We start from the raw sequence: 21,870 nt of genomic DNA, 5'->3' as shown, positions 1-21,870 counted from the left end.
GGCTAGATAGGATGGTAGATAGCTAGGATTATGATGGATATAAAGAGATGACATTGGGTTTGCATGAGGATAGCCTAGAGCTAGATACCAATGACAAGGGAGGATGGACAAGACAAGATCTCCAAGGAATATAGTGCCCCCAATTAGAAGATAACATGCGGAAGGAGGTCTTATGATGGATGTGATAGGATTGAAGCTAGGATGGAAAAAGCTGAAGGGGCTAGGGAGATGGATGATAGCTGGGATGGTTGGCTGAAGCTGCAGGAGATAAGTGGATGGTGTGAGATGGAAGATGGAGGGTGGAGGATAGGTGGATAGATTGGAAGATGGAGTTGGATGTCAAGAGATGACCAAAAGCATGAGGGTGATAGGCTAAGCTGGGGATGGCGGGATTACACATGACGCTTGTTTGCCAAGTTTTCATCATGGTACTTGTCCAAGGCGCTTGAATTGCCAAGTTTTCACCAGTGGATGCTTTATTTTTCTTTATTATATTTTTTTTAACTTTTTGACTTTGGACTTAGCTGGAATGATTTTGGCTTTCTTCAGCTGTTTTTGGCTAATAGATGTTGGTAGGATGGATGAAAAAGGATTGGATTGAACAAGTGGAATGGTGGGTGGGAGTTTGATAGATAATGGATGCGAAGACATAAGGCTTGTGGGTAAAAGGATGAGGAAAATGGAAAGATCATCATTGGCACACACCTTGAGAGGTGATAAAGTAGTGGGAAAGATGGTTTTGAGAGGTTGAGGATAAAATGGAGGAAGAGAAAGATAAGAACTAAAAGTAGAGTTGGAAGATGGAGGATGGGAAATTTAGGATAAGAAGTATATGGACTAAAAGTGGATTGGGGGGATGAAGGATGCTTATATGGGGATTTGGATGAAGGATGGATGGATGAGGCTTTTTGAGTAGCATGAATGGATGCCAATTGAGATTTTTCTTTGAGATGCATTTCTTTTATGAGCATCTTGGGTATCCACATGATTTTTGACTTTTTTAGCTTGGGCTTTTGTGGCCTCTTGACTTTTTCTTTGATTGGGATTAAATGCTTCTTGTTTTGAACATGTATTTTAGAAGGGACATGTTGAGACTTGGATTTTTGTGGATTTTTGGATTTATGCTTTTGTATTTTGGCATCCAATATGCTTCTATTAGCCATGGGATGGGAACAAGAGCATGGAGGAGATGGAGGGATAATTGATGGAGTGATAGGGTTTAAAGGTTGGAAGGGATTCAAGGGTTGGTGCCTTTGATGATCTAGCTGGTGGATTTGAGGGGATGGAAGGATAGATTGAAACATAGGATATGGATGGATATAATTGCCTAAAATGGATGGAGGGAAGGAAGGATATGGGCCCAAAATAGATGGAAACGGGGAAGGTGTAGGTCCCAAAATAGATGGAGGGGATAAAGGATTCATATTAGGTATGTACGGACCCAAAATGGATGGAAAGGGTGTGGGATTTTGATAAGGGATATATGGACCCAAAATGGAGGGTTGGAGATAAGGAGTAGGATGAGGGCCCAAAATAGATGCGGAATAAGATGGATGGGAACTTTGGGGTGGAGATGGAAGGACTTGGGACCATGCAGGAATAGCGGGGATACCAACATCTAGAAATACATTTTCATTTCTTTTTTCAATATGATGTTGATTATTTGGAACACAAGATGTGAGTCCATTACTAGCTGAAGGAGTTGGAGCTTCAGAAATGATAATTAGTTCTTTTTTGATGGATCTATCATCATGGATTATGGGAGATGTATGATCATGAAGCAGAGGAGATGGGAGGATAGGATCTTGAGTTGGGTGGGCTGAGGGAAAAGGATCTTGAGATGGAGTAAGTAAGATGGTAGGATTTAGATATGGAGGGGATGGTAAAAGTGGATCATGTAGGGGAATAAGTGGGATGGCGAGATCTGTTGTTCTATCGGAGGATATTTCAACATGCTTTTGGACAAGATCTTGATAGGAATGGATGGGAGTGGATGCATGAGGTTCATTATATGGGATTTGGATAATGCTTGGAGGAGGAGATGTGGATGGGATTTGGAGTGATTCGATGGGTGGTGGGAATTTGATGCTTGCGGGAAGTGGAAGGATTTTAAGCAACTTGATGGATGGTATGGGGATGATAGCTATGGGAGATGGGGGTGATATTATAGATGGGGAAGCTTCACCACTAACTACTTCACATGGTTGGATAGATGACATGGCTTATCGACTGTTGGAGGCGGCTTTTCTTGTATTTCCTCTAGGAGATTCCTTGGAGACTCGTGTGTCAGAGGTGGAGGTGGTGGATTGATAGGAATAGCTGGTGTGATGACGGTGGAAGATTGGAAGCTTGGTTGATTGGGTGATGAAGGAGAAGCTGGGATATTAGATGGCACGACTAGATAGTTTGGAATAACTCTTGGATTTTGGGGGATGGTTGGTGGAAGGCCTCTGAGGCTCTCAAGATACCCATCATAGTCAACAAGATTTTCATCATCATTGGAATAGGAGGTGGCGGGAGCAAGGACAATACGACCGAACACATCATGATAGGTTTGGGATTTCATGTTTTGATGATGAGTTGGATGGGGATGGGGTCTTGCGTATGGATGAACACGGAAGCTCATGGTTGGATTTGGATTAAGTGCAAATTTTGGATTGGTTGATGAAGGATTTCCTAGGGAGAGTCAAAGCTATATGACAGACCTAAGGAGGATTGGCTGGTGATTTTTTTCTTTCCTGTGGATGGAAGACTTCAAGGGCATGCTATCAAAAAGTGAGAGTTTTGCTTTCCTATGCACTGGATTGGTGGAGATTGTGTCAACTTAAGGATAGACTAATGATCCTATGGGCATGACAGGAGATTGACCACTTGTGGATCCCAACCTTTAGCTCAAGGTGATGAGGGATAACAAGTGACAAAGCTAGATTACCCTAGACAAAGCTCTGTCAAAGGGATAACCTTGGTGAGGCTGGTGGATTGGTCGGATTGATTGGATAGCAAATTCTAGCAGAATGACAACAACTCTCTAAAGGCTTGGGTGTGATTTTGGATTGGGTTGCTAGCTGGCTGGGGGGATGATTTGGAGAGAGTTTGGATTTGGGATTGTTCTAAAGCAAGGAACTAGATAGATTCGGTTGCAGTGAGGGAGCTTGGATGATTTTCTAATGAGGCAGTGACTACGCTAAGTATGCCTTGAGCTGGGAGATTTCTGCTTTTTTTTGGAATTTTGACCAAAGTTGACAAACATTTATTCAAAAGCTATGAACAAACAAGCAGACAAAATTTTGGAGCAAGCACGTCAAACACACCAACATCCTAGGAAGCTTTCTACAAGGATGAAATTTGTTATAGCTAGGGAGTTCTCAATATACGCAAGGTATGTGAGGCCCAAATCCGTAGATAAAACCAAAAAGATGTCACACAGTCGAGAGGAGCGGTAACCCACTTCTCCTCTTTCACTTCTCAAGGGTATAAAGTTCCTTGAGGCTTAGCCCGAGTGACAAAATCTTGATTCCAAGAGAGGTGTCTTTGGATTCACCTCCCGATTTTTATACTCCGTCGGAACGCTGGAGTTGAGGTCGTCCCAAGGGGTGATGAAATCCCCAAGCAAGCCTCCTAAAAAGTGTAAAACAAGACCACATACATGATCTTGGGCTTTAAAAGACACGTGTTCATTCCAATTGATGATTTAGATTTTGTAAGCTATGATTGAAGACACTTGTGATTATGGCATACAATGTTCATTCCAATTTGACAGCATCGTCAGCATAATGAAAGTCGAGAGATCGTCAACATAAGAAATGCGAGCGTCATTGAAAATGCGTCCAAACCATGTAATGTTCATTGATTGTTAGGCATTCAAGATTGAGTGTGAGTTTGTTTTAAGCCTAAAACAAAGATGTGTGAAACTCGATTGCCAAGCGCGCACCCGGAGGCCCTCCACATCAAGATTTGTCCAATTTTTATGCCCAAATGAAGTGTTAGCGAGACTAATGCGCATTCAAGGAATTTTCTAACTTAGAAAAACCACTAAAAACCCAAGTGAGTGGAGTTTGATTTGCGTGGAGCACTTAACACCCTCTTAGGTAGACCCATCCCCATAGATGGCACTGAAATTGCAACCAATGGTTAAATTGATGGGTGATTAAAGAGGGTGAGTCCAACTACAAACTTACTCAAAGTGTCTTTATTAGTTTTTATAACTTAGAAGATTTCAAAAATGTGGGTTCTTTTTATGCTCCAAAAAATGATTATTTGATCTATGGCATTCAAGATTGGATTTGTTGTTTTAATCATGCATTCATAAAAAAAATAAACTTGATTTTAATCCATGGCACTCAAGAGTGATTTTAGCAACATGCATGCAAAGACAAGTGATTAAACATTCAAGTTTTTTCCTTTGAGCATTCAAGATTGAGATTTTGTGTGTTGTTTTAAGAACTTTGAAGTGCTTTGTTTTAACCTTAGATCATTCAAGATTGTTTTGGACTCAAAAGTGAAAATGACTCTTTGGACTTTGGTTTTCATTCAAAATTTTGTCTTCTAGTTTGCATATTTTAAGCCCAAAAATGATATTCCTAGATTGTTTTGATGCATGAAAAACCTAAGAAACATTCAAGATTTTGCAACAAGACATTTGTTTGGAACAAATAACAAAGCTTTTAGGACAATTTTGGGCAACCATTTAGGACTCTTAGTTTTCATGAGATTTTTAAAAGAACTTTAAAATATTTGCAAATGAGGTTCATTTTATCCTTGATTGATGCTTTGAGTTTGATTTGGATTTTAGTGTGCACTTAGTGTTGATTTTGAACCTTTTGAAATGGAAACTTGAAGTTCTTTTTAAATTTCCAAAAATGAAGTGTTCCTAACTTTGCATGAATGCATCTAAAACCTTGATGTTGCAAGGATGCAAATGATTGAATTGGTTTAGTTTCACTTGTTAAAAGGCTTTTTTTTTTTTTTTTTTTTTTTCGCAAATTTTTAGTTTTTTATGGATTTAAGTATGATTTAGGGGTTCATTTTAAGCACTAAAAAGAAGTGTGTATGATTTTGCTTCCTTCAAAAAAAAAGGCCAAGATCTCCCACAAGAAGAAGAAGAAGAAGAAGTAGATGGAATAAGAAGAATATAGACAAGAAGAGGAAGAAGAATTCCAAGTGCTTTGTCCACCTATAAGCTTGAAAAATCTGCAAACACTATGAGATAGATTATGAGTTCCTTTGTCTTTTTCATGCTCATGTGGACCTACAAAACCAATTTATACAATCCTACCAATCACAAAAACAAACAAAATTAGCCAAAATTAGCAAATGACATACAAAAGTTTACTAAAAAAGCTAATGAAGATGACCCATGCGGGGTCCCACTAGGTGTGCCAAAATGTATATGAGCAATGTTAGTATGCTAATAGAAACCAAATTTAAATAAAGCTTCTACAAACTAAACAAAATTCACAAACTTCAAGATAGACTAAGATGAGCTCTTAATTGAGAATATGAGTCATTAATGGGCTCTCTTAATGAGAAGCTCTCTTGTTGAGTAGCTTTGTCTAAATAGATAGGATGTATGCTCAAGCTTTATGCTTCAAAAAGGGTTTCAAATGGAGTTGGAATTTGGGTGTGAGTGTATGGTTTTGATGTAAAATGGCTTCTTAAAATGGCATTATGACTTTACTTCATGGATTGTGTTGTTTTGCAAAGGGGAAGGATCCAATTTATAGGCAAGAGGCTTGAGGGTTTGAGGGCTAAGATGCAAGGATGAGAAAAAGATCATGGAGGGCTTAGATTGCATGAGAAGAGAGCACATGGATTGTGCTTCTTTATAGCCAATCAGGGAGTGACAAATGTCACAGGGTGAGAGGATGGAGGAAAGGGGAAGGATGAGTCAACAAAGGAGGCTCAAGGGATAAAATCTTCATAAAGACCCTCATAATGATTTGTAAGAGCAATAAAAGGGCTTGGAAGAGTCATTTATGGCCTAGTGGGCTTCATAAAGTTTTATGATTGAGATATTTTGAGGGAGATAAGAGCAATTTCGACTTGAGCTTGATTAGGAGGGTTTTAAGCTTGCTTAAGATTGTGCAAATGATTAGAGGATGGATTAGGATGGTTTACGATTAGCTTAGGGATAGGCAAGTGGATGGCATTTAATGAGGGTGGGTGAAGGAGGAGATATTTGTTAACTTTGGCTTGGGTTAGTAAGTCTTAACCCATGTTTAGAGAATGTGACAAGGTTAGGAGGGGATTAGGATTAGGTTTAAAGACATCTTCTAGAAGAGTCTAGACTTTGGATGAGGATAAAGACTTTCTAGAATAGTCTAGAACTTCCTAAGATGAGGATGAAGACTTTCTAGAAGAGTCTAGAACTTATTAGGATGAGGATAAATTAGATTTTTAGGAAATAAATAAAGTTTTATTTATTTCAAGGGTTTGGGTTGAGGAGATATTTATTAAAACTTTTTTAATAAACATGAGGATTAATATTTAATCTTAATTAAATATTTTGAGTTGAGATTAGGGGTAAGAAATGATGGAATTAGCCTTTAATCAAATTTAAAGAAGGATTAGAAGATTTTGGAAGAGGTTAGTGGTCTTAAGAAAATTGGCCAAGCTTTGGGCAAAAAATAATTTTTTTATTTATTTTGGGTTTTTTGGTCAATTTATTAATTAAATAATTAATAAATAAGGAAATAATATTTAAATAAGATTTAAACATTTTTGGGAGAGGTTCCTTAATTAAATATTTTTAATTACGATAAAGGGATTTAATGGCATAAAAATTAATTAATTAATTAATTAATTAATAAATGATGATGTCATTAAGAATTTTTTAGAAATTAAAAATACTTTATTTTCTAAAGGTTTTTAGGTGTCTACAAAGACAACTTTCCTTCATGGTGATTTGGAGGAAGAGATTTATGTGTCACAGCTTGAGCACTACATTGTTAAAGGCAAAGAATCTTTGGTTTGCAGATTAAAGAAGTCTCTGTATGGTTTGAAACAATCTCTTACGATGTGGTACCTTAAGTTTGATGCCTTTGTGTTGTTAATTGGATTTGTAAGATCGAAATCAAATCATTGTGTTTATTTTAGAGTTGAAAATTATCACCTTCTTATTGTTGCATTATATGTTGATGATATGTTGTTGTTTGGGAAGGGTAAGGGTATGATATCTAATTTTAAATCTTAGTTGTTAGCATAGTTTGAGATGAAAGATCTTGGGGCAGCAAGGTACATCTTGGGTATGAAAATTAGTAGAGATAGGTCCAATAGAAAACTTTGGTCGAGTCAGAGTAAGTATGTAAAGTCTATGTTGGGCAGGTTCAACATAGGAGATTGTAGATCATTGTGTGTTCTTGTTTCTATGGGAACAAAGTTATATGTAGATAATTGTCCAAAATCTCCTAGTGAGGTGATGGACATGAGTAGAGTACCTTATGCTAGTGCAATTGGCAGTCTTATGTATGCTATGGTCTGTACTAGACCAGACATTGCCCAAGCAGTGGGAGTTTTGAGCCAGTTTATGGCTAATCTTGGATAGGTACATTGGGATGTAATTAAGCGAGTATTCAGATATTTGAGAGGTACATCAGATTACTCCATTAGTTATCATGGTAACTCTTTTGGAGCTTCGCATTTAGTTTGTATTCGTGGGTTTGTGGATTCAAATTGGGCAAGTGATATTGATAGTAGGAGATCCACTAGCGCTTATGTGTTCATATGTTTGGTGGTGCCATCAGTTGGATGAGTAAGTGACAACCTGTGGTTTATTTGTCCACTACAAAAGTTGAGTACATGCTGCTACTCATGCTTGTAAGGAAGCCAGTTGGCTTAGGAGATTGTGTTTTGATATTGGTGTTGATGTAGGAAAAATTACTATTTGGTACGACAATTAGAGTGTTATTTGCCTTGCAAAGAATCCAACTTTCCATGCCAGAACGAAGCACATTGATGTGCAATTTCATTTTGTGAGAGATATGGTGGAAGATGGAAAGGTAAATTTGGAGAAGGCAGATACTATAAAGAATGTTGCAGATGCATTGACAAAACTAGTGGGCATAGAGAAGTTCAGATGGTGTTGGAAGTCTATGGGCCTTTTGGCCTATAGATGTTAGTTCTTGTTATGTTCTTGTTGCTCTAACAAGGTGTTTGACAAGTAGGAGAATGTTAGGAATAAGGTGTCTCAACCTTGGATAATTCCTATTCTTATTATTTGTTTTGTAAATGTACTTTTTGCAAATAATGTAATTAAGTGTGAGTGTACATGTCTAGTTGGCATGTTGATATGTCACTCCACTTGTATGTGTTAGCATCTTGAATTATGTGTAAGGAGATCATGGTTGAAATGATTATGACAGATTCCTATGATGTGTAAGAACTATCTCTGGAAGATTTGATGATGGGTGAAGATGTGAAGACATGTGGCAATTGATCATTGAGTATTGTACATAAATTTTTTTTGGGTTTCTACTTTTCTGGAGAATGGTAAAACCCTAATACAATTGTTCTTTGGAAGTTGCCCTAAAAATGGAAAGCACATGATATAAGCATTTTTAGGGTTGCAGATAGGAGTGAGAAAAAGTGTATTGTTGGTATGATATGTTGCTATTGGATTTGTCTTCTATGTCCTGAAAGAACTTGCATTGCAAGTGTGTTGTAACCTCTGTGTCGAAGATAATACATTGTGCAAGTTTTGGAGGGTTGGGGTTGTTTTATCGAAAGGTTTTTCCCCACCGACATATCTTTTTGTTTATGTGTTTTCTTTCTCTATCTATTTTATGTATTCATGGTTGACTACAATATTATTGTTTACATAATGTCGAATTTGAAATTGTAAGAATTTAATAAGAATTTGCACAATACTTTCCTTAAGGGATTAGTGTAGGAAGTTGTTTCTACACCTGAGTTTCCTTACACAAACTCTCTCTCTCTCTCTCTCTCTCTCTCTCTCTCTATATATATATATATATATGTATGTATGTATGTATGGTTGACTACAATATTATTGTTTACATAATGTTGAATTTGAAATTGTAAGAATTTAATAGGAATTTGCATAATACTTTCTTTGAGGGATTAGTGTAGGAAGTTGTTTCTGCACCTGAGTTTCCTTACACAAACTACATATGTGTGTGTGTGTGTGTGTGTGTGTGTGTGTACATATATATATATATATATATATATATATATATATATATATATATATATATATATATATATATATATATATATATATATATATATATATATATATATATATATATATACATATTTACATATATACATATAATATAATATATATATATTATATTCATATATCTATATACACATATGTGTATATACATATATATATATGTATGTATGTATATACACATATTGTATATACATATATACATATATGTATATATATATGTATATACACATGTGTATATACATATATACATGTATACATGTATATACACATATATATAAATACATATATATGTATATATGTGTGTGTGTGTATATACATGTGTGTGTGTGTGTGTGTGTGTAAGGTATTTTCTCCCTATTTCTTTGATCATAGCTAATAAGAACTCAAATAAATAATTTTTTATTTTATTTTTAAAATATGCCAAACATTATAAACTATGTAATAGATTTTAGAAATAAAAAAATTATAAAATCCTTAAAGCAGACATGGATGTTGCATGTGGAAGGAACTACTAAGGCAAGGGTCTCATGCAGGAGGCTTGAGCTCTATTTTTGTGGAGCAAAAGTTCCCATGATATTTTTTTTGGATGGCTAAAGAAGTAATTAGAATCCTTTCATACAAAATAGGAGCTCTAACTTTTTATTCCTTTCAATTTGAGTGGTGGAAAGGGATGGGGAGAAATAGCCCCACCAAATTAGATTTTTTTTCACCACATGTCAAGAATCGCTCATTACTTTTCCCCAAAAATTTTGACAACAAATTTAAAATATTTTGCTATCTTCCCTCTAAAATTTATGGGGCCACTAGCTTCCTTAAATTTAAGAGCAAAATTTTAAAGCTCAAACAAATTTAAAAAATCATAAGATTGCTCACCATTAAATATTCTAAAAAGCCTCACCGGCCACCAACTCTATTTTGAAGGAAGCACCCCTCCATAAGACCTAGTGGAATAGAAATACACATTATATAATCACAAACCAACTTTAGGCTCTTTCCATTAGTCAAATAAAGTTTATTTTGGTGTCATTCATGATAACTACTAAAAGGGGATACACTTTGTTGGGGTTTTGCATATTGTACGACTTTTTGCTCTGAATTAATCTTTGGTTCTGCACTCGTCATACCGCATTTATTGCGGGAACATTAGGGGTTTTTATTATGGCTCTGACCAACTCTGGCCTAGTAGTTCATACTAGTGTTGGAGTTACAAAGACGAATGCTCATGACACCTCCAATGAACAAACACCCTCGCAGGTTTGACCCAAAAGTATTCCACGAGGTAAGTCCCTTGATATTATTCTCAACATTCAGGACTTTGATAATGTTTGGGAATGATTAGAAAAGCACACTCTGATAGTGTATTTTGTGGGTAGAACTCCTCCTGAAAGCATGCTCAAAGAATGGGTGGCTAAGGCTTGGAATCCTCATGGGGTTTGCCTAGAGGGCGTTCAAAGCCTCACCAAAAGCTTAGTTTGCTAAGCCTTCCCAAACCGACATAATTTTAACCACGAGCTTTGGATGGTTAGATCCTTATTGATGGTTTTCCAACATTGGCCTTGCGACTTCTTTATCTATGATGACAAGAAGTTGAAGGGGTAAAAGCACAAACCTGTGTCACCTTTTATAAACAAACGGGATATCAGAATGTGACAGTTCAACATTAATGACATAAAAAAATGGTATTTTTGTTTAAAATATGAAGATGATGTGAACTGATGAATTGTGTAAAATTGGATGAATTTTATGCCTATCATTTTTATAATTTTTTTGAGTAAGAATTTATTCATTTTATTTTATTTTGAAGTTCATTTTTGAACCGTAAAAAATATAGGGTGTAGTTCCCGTCAACCAAGTATATGCAAATCATCTTTTTTTGTTCTGATTTGAAAATATCTTAAAGATGACATGTATAGCTAGTGAACAAAAAAAGAAATAACTATTTTTTATGTATATTTTCTTTGTTATGAGTACTCAAGTTCGACCTTATCAGAATCCAACAGTTTTTTCCTCCTGTCAAAACTTCCCTATCAAATATATACTTTCTTGAAAAAAAATTACATATTTGTGAAGAGGATTCTCTCCTCTAGAGATGAATATAATTTTAATTTTTTTTGATATGATTTACTATTTTTTTCTTTTCTTTTTTGAGGCGAATCTTCTGAAATGTTGAAATATCTACTTATAATATTTTGAGATTATAACATATTATAACTAATCAAAACACTCAAAAATTTATATAATGATGATATTGAATCTGAGATCTATAAAAGGATATTTTTAATTTTTGAAAAAAAAATATGTTTTGATAGAGAAATGAGATTTGACCAAAACCTTTGGTATCATAAACAGTGACACAAATTTGTGATTTTACCTGAAGGTGTCTAGATCAAGTTTTTGGGTCTCCCTATGCCTTGTTGGTCGTTTATCCAAGCCATTTTTCAAACCCTAGGTAATGTTGTTTGCATGGAACCTAAAAAAATTTTCAACACTCATCCCTAGAGAAGGGTTTGCATTGAAGTCAACATTTCTTGTGACCTTAAAGAAATTGTTGATATTCAGGCTAGGGCTCATACCTTCACCTAGAAGGTGCTTTATTTGAACCTGTTAAACACTTGCTATAGGTGTCAATTAGTTGATCACAAAATCAAGGGTTGCTCATTGTCGGTGCCTCACAAGCCAACCCCTAGCAAGGACACACAGGCCAAGCCTATTAAGAATGGAAAGAATGAGGAATGGACAACTATTTTTCACAAGGGAAAAACCTTCTTGTCGTCAAAGCAACCAATGTCTTCCTTTTCTCAACCTTCACTAGAAATTGTACCTATTACTATTGTTGCTACACCTGTCATGCCAGTGGTGCCACTGCCTATTTGAAATCCTATTTCATAGGAAACTGAAGCATCTATGGGTGCTTTTCATTCTGCTTGGGTCCACACTCCACAAACAACCTCCATGATAGTTTCCTAGCCCTTGAGGAGATCTTGTAGCCTAGATGGTCATGGAGATGAGCTTGACAGTGGTTCTAAGAAGCAAATGATCATCTCTGGCAGAGATTCCTCTCCCACTCTCACCACCAGTTCTTTCTTGCACAATAGTTTCTCCTCTCTTGAGGACGAGGATGACATGCAAGAATTGTTATCATGAATTTTCTCTCATGGAATGTGCACGATCTCATAGGCCTTCCTCACAAATATTATGTGTGAGACATTAGATGTCAGCTTGGTTGCTTGGATATTTTGTGCCTGTAGGAAGTTAAAATTTTAGGGTTTTTGCTTAATGTTGCTTGTTGTGTTATTTGGCCAGGTAGTACTATTTTTTCTTCTTAGCATGAAGTTGGCCAAGGTGGTGTAGTTACTCTTCCTTCACCTTGTTTAATTCCTTCTTTTATTTCCCATGGTTTTGACCCCATGCACATGATTGTTTGGATTTTGTTGTCTTTTAATAATCACTCCTTTGGCATAGTTAATATTTATGCTCCTAATGATGTTGTGGAAAGATCACAACTATGGCATTGGATGGCGGATTTTTTGCCACCTACCACTTGGGTCATCTGCAGGACTTCAATATGGTTGAGATGGCCTCTGAAAAAGATGGCATTCTGCCTTTTTGATGGACATTTGGGGAAAGATAAGCTTGGTACTATGAGCATAATAATAGGATTTTTTGGTCCCAATGCACATTGCCACCATTCTGGTGGGATTTAACATACTTGGTCTAATTTTAGAGTTGGATCTAATAGGATTTTTAAAAGGCTTGATTGTGTGATGCATACTGCATAATCTTTTTTCTCCTTTTCTAAAGATAGGGAATTACTTGTCATTCCTATGCAGGATATGACCTTTCCAAACCACTATTCCATTCTTTTCACTATTACCTGGCAAACAACTTAAAAACATCATTCTAAAACATATTTTTTTCTCAACATGTCATTTTTGAGTCATAAGCCCACTATTGCTCACATTTTGCATGTTTGGAATTTAGAGCCTCGACACCACACTCACATTGGGTGGATTAAATACAAGATTTCTTCGCATTTACAGTGGACAACTTGCTCTAAATCACAAACATTCCTATGAAGCTACCACCAAAGATCTTTGTGCGACTTCTATGGCCCTAGCCTTGAATATGTTTGATTTAGACCTACAACTTCACCTTGCCAATCTTTGCCATCAGAAGCAAGTTACTAACAACTATGTTGCCAGAGGTGCCCAAATCAAGGCCCATCTTCACTGGCTTAAGATTGGAGACCAATTCTCAAAGGAATTTTTTCATGCTCTCAAAGCTCAATACAACTTGACAAGGATAAATAAGATCAAGGAAGGTTAACATATCTTCTCAAAATTGCCTAACATTATTCAAGCCTTTATCTGACATTATGAAAAGGTTTTCTCTTCACAGGGTAATTATGTTGAGAGGGACTAGGCTTTGAAGGAATGCACTGTTGTTACTCCTAACCAACTTGCAGTTGAGAAATGTGCTTTCTGTGATCAAATGCTCACCCTTAGTGACCTCAAGGAAGTTGTCTTTTGTATGGCTAATGACAAGGCCCCTAGGTGTGGTGGCTTCCCCTGTGAATTTTACAAAGCTTTGGGGGACTCCATTAGGCTTGACCTACACAAGGTTTACCTTGAAGTGTTCTATTATGAATCCTTAAGCAACCTTATTAACAAAGGTAACATCAAATTCATACCTAAAAGTGGTGATCCTAAGGATATTTGCAATTGGAGGCCCATTACTTTGCTAAATGTCTCCTACAAGATCATTGCTAAAGCCCTGGCTCCCAAGATTCGTCATCTATTACCTTTGATTGTTTGACTCGAACAAATTGGTTTCATAAAATCCAAATACATTCTCGACAACATCATTGTTGTCTGGGAGGGTATGCAATGGGCTTGTCGATCCAAGAAGCAAGCCCTCTTTCTCAAGATTGACTTTATGAAGGCTTATGATCATATAGAATGGCCTTTCATTCTTGCTATGCTCCATACCTTAGGATTTGGTCCAATTTTCCTTCATTCTATGAAGATGTTGTTTGGGGATGCTTTTGCTTGCATCACAATCAATGGTTGACAGTCTAAGGCCTTTGAGCTTTTTAAATTCATTTGCCCAAGGATGTTCGTTGGCTCCAACTTTGTATGTTCTTGCTACTAAAGGATTTGGGTACCCGCTTACCAATGCCATCTCCTATGGCCATGTTAGAGGCATTACCCTGTCTGAGTCTCCTACTGAACTTGTCAATGGGCATTTTGCTTATGATTATCTTCCTCACTCTCATTGAGGATGAGGATAAGGTCTTGAATGCTCTTCAATGCTTGGACATTTTTTGTTTGGCTTCTAGGTCTTCCATTCAATGGCACAAAACTCTATGCTATAGGTAGTCTTTTCTCCCTACTCTACCTTGGCTTTTGCAATACCAGTGGAAGTGGATTCAACATGGTGAAATATTCCATTTTTTAGGCATCCCCTTTGCCTTCCAAGCCTCTATTGTTGACCTTTGGAACACTGTGCTTGCTAAGATTTCCAAAGGGTTGGATTACTGGCTCACCAAACCCATTTTGTTAGTTGGCAAATTGTAGATTTGTTACAAGGTTTTGGCTACCATCCATGTGTATAATTCTTCCTATTGGGTTCCCTCAAAGGCCTCTTATGTTAAGCTTGAAAAGATCCTTAGAGATATTCACTAGGCATCAGATTCTGAGTATCATGGCTTTCACAGAGTCACTTGGGAGTATTGTTGTCTTCCTAAGGAGTCTGGAGGTCTTGGTCTCATTTTCACTTAGAAAACAAGGTATAATGTTGTGTGCTACATGAGTTATTTGTGCCCTCACTGGAGATGAGGTTTGGAAAATTCTTCTCAGGCATTGCATCTTCTCTGGATTCCCAATCAACAGACTGATGTGGAAGCGGGTTGGCTTTCAAACCCTTCTCATAACTTTAGAACTTGTGCAAATCCAGGGGTCATTTGTTATCAAAAGCATCAAGAGAGATTGGGAGGCTATCAAGCCTTGACTTTGTTGGGTGGGAGACAACTTCAAAGAAGGTCTCTCCATTAATCAACATAATATTTGATGGTCACCCCTGTTTGCCATTCAAGATGTGCCTTTGCCCAAGATTTAGGGTGCCAGTGCCTTGCACTTTTTAAAACACAACATCTGTGTTGAAAATATTCAAGACTATGCTAAGTTATTGAGAGTGGAGGGGTGAATTAGTAACTTCTAAGACTTTAACAATTTCAATTCTTAATCCAATAATTCAATGAGCACTTAATTCATCACATCTGATCTAATTGCATGCATGAGAAGCTAAAACATGAAAGCATTCAAAACACTTTGACACAAAGATTTGGTGACCCAAAAACCTTCCAAATGAAAAGTAAAACTAGGGTGGGGATGATAGCCACAAACTTTAGTTTTGCAACATAAAGTTGGCCTGTTAAGGTTTACATTGATCACTTCTGATGATTTGTCCTGTTAAGAGCAATTAGGATTGCTAGGTCCACCTTGTGAGAGGATTTACAAACATACAATGAAGTATGCACTCGGTAAAGAGATTTATGAAAGATTGTTAGGTCTATCTTGTTAAAGGATTTTGACTAGTTCACCTATTAGGATGAAGCAGTAAAAGATCTCTGATTTGCAACTGGATTTGCTGAAAGAGATTCCTTTATGTATTGATCACCTTTCTATGATAGATATGTCTCTGCTGCTCCTTATGCTGTTATGGCCTTTATAATTTGCTCTTTTTCTATTGCATAACTAATTTTTTTTCGCATCCACATTCACATCATATCCATTCTTTCACACTGATATGGTACAATACATTACATATATATACCAATCCAAATTACATAATTACAAAGTCGACCGTGATACAAGTTAACACAAATGTTACAAAGTTGGCCCACATGAAGACACTCAAGTTTTGAAGACAGACTCGGTGAAGTTCTGATACACGACATCCACTGTTAACGTTTGACATTGTCATGCACTTAGTAGACGTAGAAGCTCGGTTCATGCTGATCACTTTCAAGTAGTCTTGAACTCGGTATGCACTGGTGACTCGATAGATATTGTGCAACTCGACAAACACTGAATCACTTGGTTAGCATAAAGTAGCTCGGTTAACACTGGCTTCGTATCACCTGAACTATGAACTCGGTAGACATTGCAATGCTCAGTAACCACTGATAAACTCGGCATATACTAAAATGCACAGTTTAAACCGCTGGACTTCACACTAACTGAATATGCTTGGTAGCCACTGGAATTTGTCCAAAGGACTTGGTAGCAACTGAAGAACATGACAAACACTGAAAACTATTCAACAAGATCGATAGCTATACACAATCTGAATAAGTGTGTGTCACTAATAACAAACTTGACTGATATGTCAACAATTTGGACTCAAAAAGATCTCTTTTCTAGAGTTACTATGAGTATTAGAACTTGGGAGGACATGCACGTTTAGTTTCATCTAACTCGTCCAAATTGACAAACTATTGATTTACTGCTCTCTGCTTTAGCTCCTCATATGCTTCACAAGCTGGGCATTTAGGCCGTCAAGCCTTGGTGGAAAGATTGGAAGTGGTATCTATGTACTCTTGTTAATTACAAGCCCAAGATGGGATACCTTTGGCTGGTGCCTCATTTGCCCATGGTTGAGACTCTTAACCAGCACTGACACCTCTAGTCCTCACAACATAATTGGAGATACAAGTTTAATACTATTTGGAATGCCATCACTAAGCTGAAGATTGTACACTTTGCTTGGTGTGTCCTCTTCCAAGGTTTGCCCTTGGGCCCTTTGCTCAATCACTTGGGTGTTCCTGACCCTTGTTGTCCTTTTTGTGGGCAACCAGAGTCTCTCCTACACATCTTTTGGTTTTGTCAAAGAGCTTAATAGTATTGGCTCTAGATATAAGCCTTTCAAGCTAGAGCCTTTTTCCTAGCATATGGTTCTTCTGGGTGATTCTCCTAGAATCCCTTTCAAGTTTTCCCAGATTTGACATGCTTTGAGGATGGAGATTCTTTTTCACTCTTTGACATGATCGAAATGCAGTTTTATTCACTCCCAACTTTCTTGATATAAATGTTTCCATGTATACTAATGCTTGTATATGTAATAATGTAATGATGCAAATTCAAGTACAAGCTAACAAGGTGGCCCACCTGTAGTAGCTTCTCAATCACTGGGGCATTGCACCTTTTACTGTTGCACGGGTTCCACTAGAGTCTGCCTTGGCGGATCAGGTGTCACCTCGTGGCCACTGCTAGGGCCACAGTTCTTTGGCCCACCGCTCGCAAATGCCACGTTCCCAGTTCCCTCACCGCTCTCCTAGTGATGATTGGGATGTTCGCCGCTACCATTCTACCTCTCCACGATAGGGCTGTGGTTGGTCCCCAGTTACTCCTGGTTAGCTTGCTATTGGTTCTGATCCTAAGTGGTCATTCCCTTGTCTATATTTGACAAATTCACCGCCTAGGGCGGAGGGAGAGGAAAAAGAGAAAGAAGCTGTTGTTGATGACATGTGGGTTCATTCTAAGCTACCCTCCATTCCCCACTGATGCTTGGAGATTTCATGATCATCAGGATCCTCCCCCCTAGGCTGGCGCTGCTTTAGCCGCTTGAAATTTTTTTATAATGAATAGTTGTACACTTTCCAGCTCTGTCATGTAACCCAACCCTTTTTTTTGTGAATATATAACTTTAATATTTTTTTTTAATAATAGAAAAGAGACTATTCAATTAAAAAAATAGTTCATTTTCCTTTACATCTACATCGATATACCATAAAGTTTAATTGATCAAACGATTGTATTCACAGACAAGCTTGCGTAGGACAAAATGGAACTGGATTGCAGTTTGGCATTTGTTTAAATTTTGAAGTTCGCAATTGGGCAATTGGAACAGGGGAGGCGATCGTGCGCGATACAAAAAATAGCCGTGCAAGAGAGATAGGGGCCAGTATGTGGGAGGCGATCGTTCTAACTGTGGCTGCGACATCGGGCAACAGCATCGGGAAAGTTTTGCAGAAAAAAGGCACCGTTGGCCTTCCTCCGTTGGCTCTCAATTTCAAGGTACGAAAAAATAAAAAAAATAAAAAATAAAAATCGTTAATGATATGTATTACCTGCGGTAATTTCTGTTGCGTTCAATGAGTTTACGCTCTTCAAAATCCACCAATAATGGTTTAAGAGCTTTTAATGGCTTCCATTGTGGTTAGTGGCTGTTTCTAGGGTTGTCTTTCTCTTTTCTTTTCAATGCTTCCACGGCGATTCGATCTTCACACATCTAATTAAGGTAAAGTCCATGACTGCGAATTGGTTGATTTTATTGGCGCTGAAAGAAAATTGTTTGATTTTAAAGGTCGTTTGCACACCCCAGTTTAACCAGAAAACTTTGCGTATAAGTATGTCATGTGGAAGCTGGAAAAAAAATCTAGTAATTTGTTTACAAGGACAAAAAACAATTGAATCAATGCCAGAATGCTTGTAATTTGCCTACCACTGTGAGATTTATAATCATAAGTTGAAATCCTCAGGCTTGCATAGGGATAAAGTGCTTTGAAGTTTACTAAGACTGCTTTAAGAAGATTGTTTGGATTTGAGAGCCATAATAAACCAATAAAATTGAACATGGTGTTTTTTCATAAGACAGATAATTGCTTGAAGCAAGATCCATAAAACAAGGTAACCATAGAGGCCAGTCGAGACTGGAGAATGGCTGAAGGTTGCTGATTATCGACAATGTAAGTGTTTGTGTATGTATAGGTTGTGTTAAGAATGCCACTGGTGCTCTTGTGCAGGGTTGAGTCACGATTGAACCGATCCACTGTTGTCTTGTCTATCTGGAGGTCGAGTCTATACTTTGCATTTGCCAAAATGTCCTCACTTTGTTGTGATATCGGCTCTCAATGCAACGACCTGTTGAAGTCTCTGACATCTATTGTTTTGGCGGTTTGACTAGGTGTGTTCCCAAAATCACTTTTGCTTTCTGGAAAAAATGGTCTCTTGTGGTACTCACAGTATGGACATGATCCCAGTGATAATTCAGGCAGCAGATTTTGTTGTCAGTCTAGAGGGATATTGACATTTCTATTATGAATTCTAGATCCACAAGCAGCCTCCAAATTATATGGCACACGCATATTGCCTAAATGGACTGAGAAAGACTAGTCCTTTGGCAGCAAGAAATCTTCAGTCTGGTCATCGGCAGGATTGCTGCGTTAAGATTGCATTATACACATTTGAACTTTCTTAATTTCCTTGAATCCATGTCATTCCCTAGAGAAAAAATGGAACCAGAGAAACAAGGCAATTCCACATTGTAGAGCAGTTGAGGTTAACAATGAGAAATGGGAATTTAACAATGATGATGGACACAATGAAGCCTTTTCACTCTGTGGACCAGGATGGCAATATCCTCCCAGTCACAGATGGTAATTTACATGTTCAAGTTATTAAATTTAAAGGAACCATAAACTAATGTAGCATTAAAATCCATGCCGACTTCATCTTATGGTACCGCATGATCACGGGTTTAAATAACTCCCTAGATCGATCATTATTTATAAGCATGCTATGATTGTTGTAAGCTGTTGCCGAATTGGCCTAATGCAGGCTTAAAACATCCATTTTAAATGTTAGCAGGGGGAGAAAAGTGTAGTTGTCAACTGTTTGGTACTTCTAGGTTTTGAGTTCCTCTTTGATCTGAGGGTACACAGTGTTCTTTCTTCCTAGTGCTGTCCATTTTCAGTCTGCATATTATTTGCAACCACCATTCTGCCATTAGATCTTAGCCTAATTTTAGATTGTTTAAAGCTGGAAAATTATGTTGCTGGGCATCTGTCATCTTAGATGCCGCAACTGGGGTATATATCCTGTCAAATTCACCCTGGACTTGCGCCTGATGTCATTTGTTGGGTTACAACACTCCCAGAATTGGATGTCATATTTGTTACACAATAAAACATTCAACATCTTCATTAAAGCATGTAGCTAGTATCCCAGGGAGTTGAACAGGAGTGTATGCTATGAAAACCTTGATGATTTACCATTTGAAATCATCACATTTGACCAAAGTATACATTATTAATTATTCTTAGCAAATAATTTACTAGCACATTTATGCTGTTTACTTTCATTTTCTGTCACGTGAAGTAGTCATCACATTTTACTACAATAGTTTGTGTGAAATTTAGCAATGTAGGGACTTAAAGTCCATACATCTTTTGAGGTAGCTTCTGCTGTCCTTGTTGTCATGAAATCTCCCTTCCTTGTTAGATCAAGGAGGGTGTCTTGAGTCTTCCATTTAAACTGGATAGTCCTGTAAATCTATTGAATCATGTATTATTCAACGATGACTTATATATTACGTAAATTAGCATGGGTTATCTCTTTCCAGATAGTTGTCTTGAGTACACAAGTTTTGCAATAAAAACAGTTTCAAATTTTATACTATATACTGTATGCTATATGCTATACATATGGTACTTAAATGCTAGTTATGAAAATATGTATAAGACTCTTAACAAGTAAAATAAGAAAATTGCAAATGCCAAATACTAAATAGTAAATATGTTAACATTAGACAATGGATATTGATGTTTTGAATATTGAATTACTAATTAGAAATTAGAATATTCAATACTAAATAAATTATAAATTTTTAAATTATTGAAGCAGGTAATGGTAGGTTTCTATTATATAAAAAATATAATGAAGATGATTACAATGGGTAGCATGGTAGTGAAGAAAGGCCTCTAATCATCCCATAGGAGGTCAGACCTCAAGATAAACTCCTCATCACCAAAACTACTGTACTACTCAAGATCAAGATCCGCCAAAGGAACACCAACCAACCCTACATCTGAAGCTGCTGCATCCTCATCCTCAAGTTGTGATGGCTCTGCTGTCTCTACAGATGCAAAAAAGTGGCCATTGATGGGGGATGCCTAGACATCTCCTAGATGCTCAACGGATGCTTAGGTGTTCCCTTTAATGTCCCGAGGATGTCAGGATGTCCCTGCGTCCCAATAGTGAAGTATGATTGATAGGTGGTGCAGTTGGGGAGGTCCATGTTTTGGGAACGGTAGGGTTTGGGGGGGATGCTTCACCATGGAACATTGATCACAAGCATTGCCTACAAGCATTAAATGCGGACCAATGAGAAAATTACATTGCTTTTGAATACATATCCTCTTGAGGATGAATCAATGAGAAAATTCAATAGGGGTGAAATATTAAATGCATTCCTAATGCCACTTGGAATATCTTGATTGAATGATCTTGGACTTGTGGGTGAGAATCCTCTTCTTCATTCTCCTTGTTTTGGAAATCTTCTCATTGAGATGTTCATGAAACTGCTCTTGTCTTGATATCTTGATGTCTTGGCCTTGATCTTTCCCCTTGAACTAGCCAATCTACATTTTCTTTTGTAATTGCTTTGTGTTTAAACTTGGTTTGCATCTTGACCTTCCTCATTTGATGAGATTTGTGATCATCAGCCTTGGTTGAGGTTTCCATTGAATTTGGATATACAACATTGGTCATCGTGTCAATGATGCCTTCTTTATGTAATGTTGAATCATTTCGCAAGGCATTTTAAGCACGACATCTCATTATCCTTTTTCTTGTAAATTATTGCATTTGCGCCTACATTTTCAGTTTCCAATC

At 37.2% G+C, this 21,870-nt stretch overlaps 1 protein-coding gene across 4 annotated transcripts in view; it reads left to right on the top strand.

Moving 5' to 3' along the window:
- Positions 1-17,974: 17,974 nt before the first annotated feature.
- LOC149576782 (magnesium transporter, putative (DUF803)) overlaps positions 17,975-21,870 on the top strand; it is a 128,607-nt gene continuing 124,711 nt past the window's right edge. The window contains exon 1 of one of the 4 annotated variants that reach the window (XM_089819886.1): positions 17,975-18,273. In XM_089819886.1, coding sequence (XP_089676012.1) covers positions 18,163-18,273 — 111 coding nt within the window. In that variant the 5' untranslated portion in view covers positions 17,975-18,162. Of the gene's footprint in view, positions 18,274-18,345; positions 18,497-21,870 lie in introns of those variants that run through there. The other 3 variants (XM_089819887.1, XM_089819879.1, XM_089819891.1) reach the window with 3 other exon arrangements.

The sequence above is a fragment of the Cupressus sempervirens genome, chromosome 1, assembly GCF_028749045.1.
Source record: "Cupressus sempervirens isolate cs-2001-9-10 chromosome 1, ASM2874904v1, whole genome shotgun sequence".
NCBI classification, from domain to species: Eukaryota; Viridiplantae; Streptophyta; class Pinopsida; order Cupressales; family Cupressaceae; genus Cupressus; species Cupressus sempervirens.
This window is presented reverse-complemented; position numbering and strand designations above follow the sequence as displayed.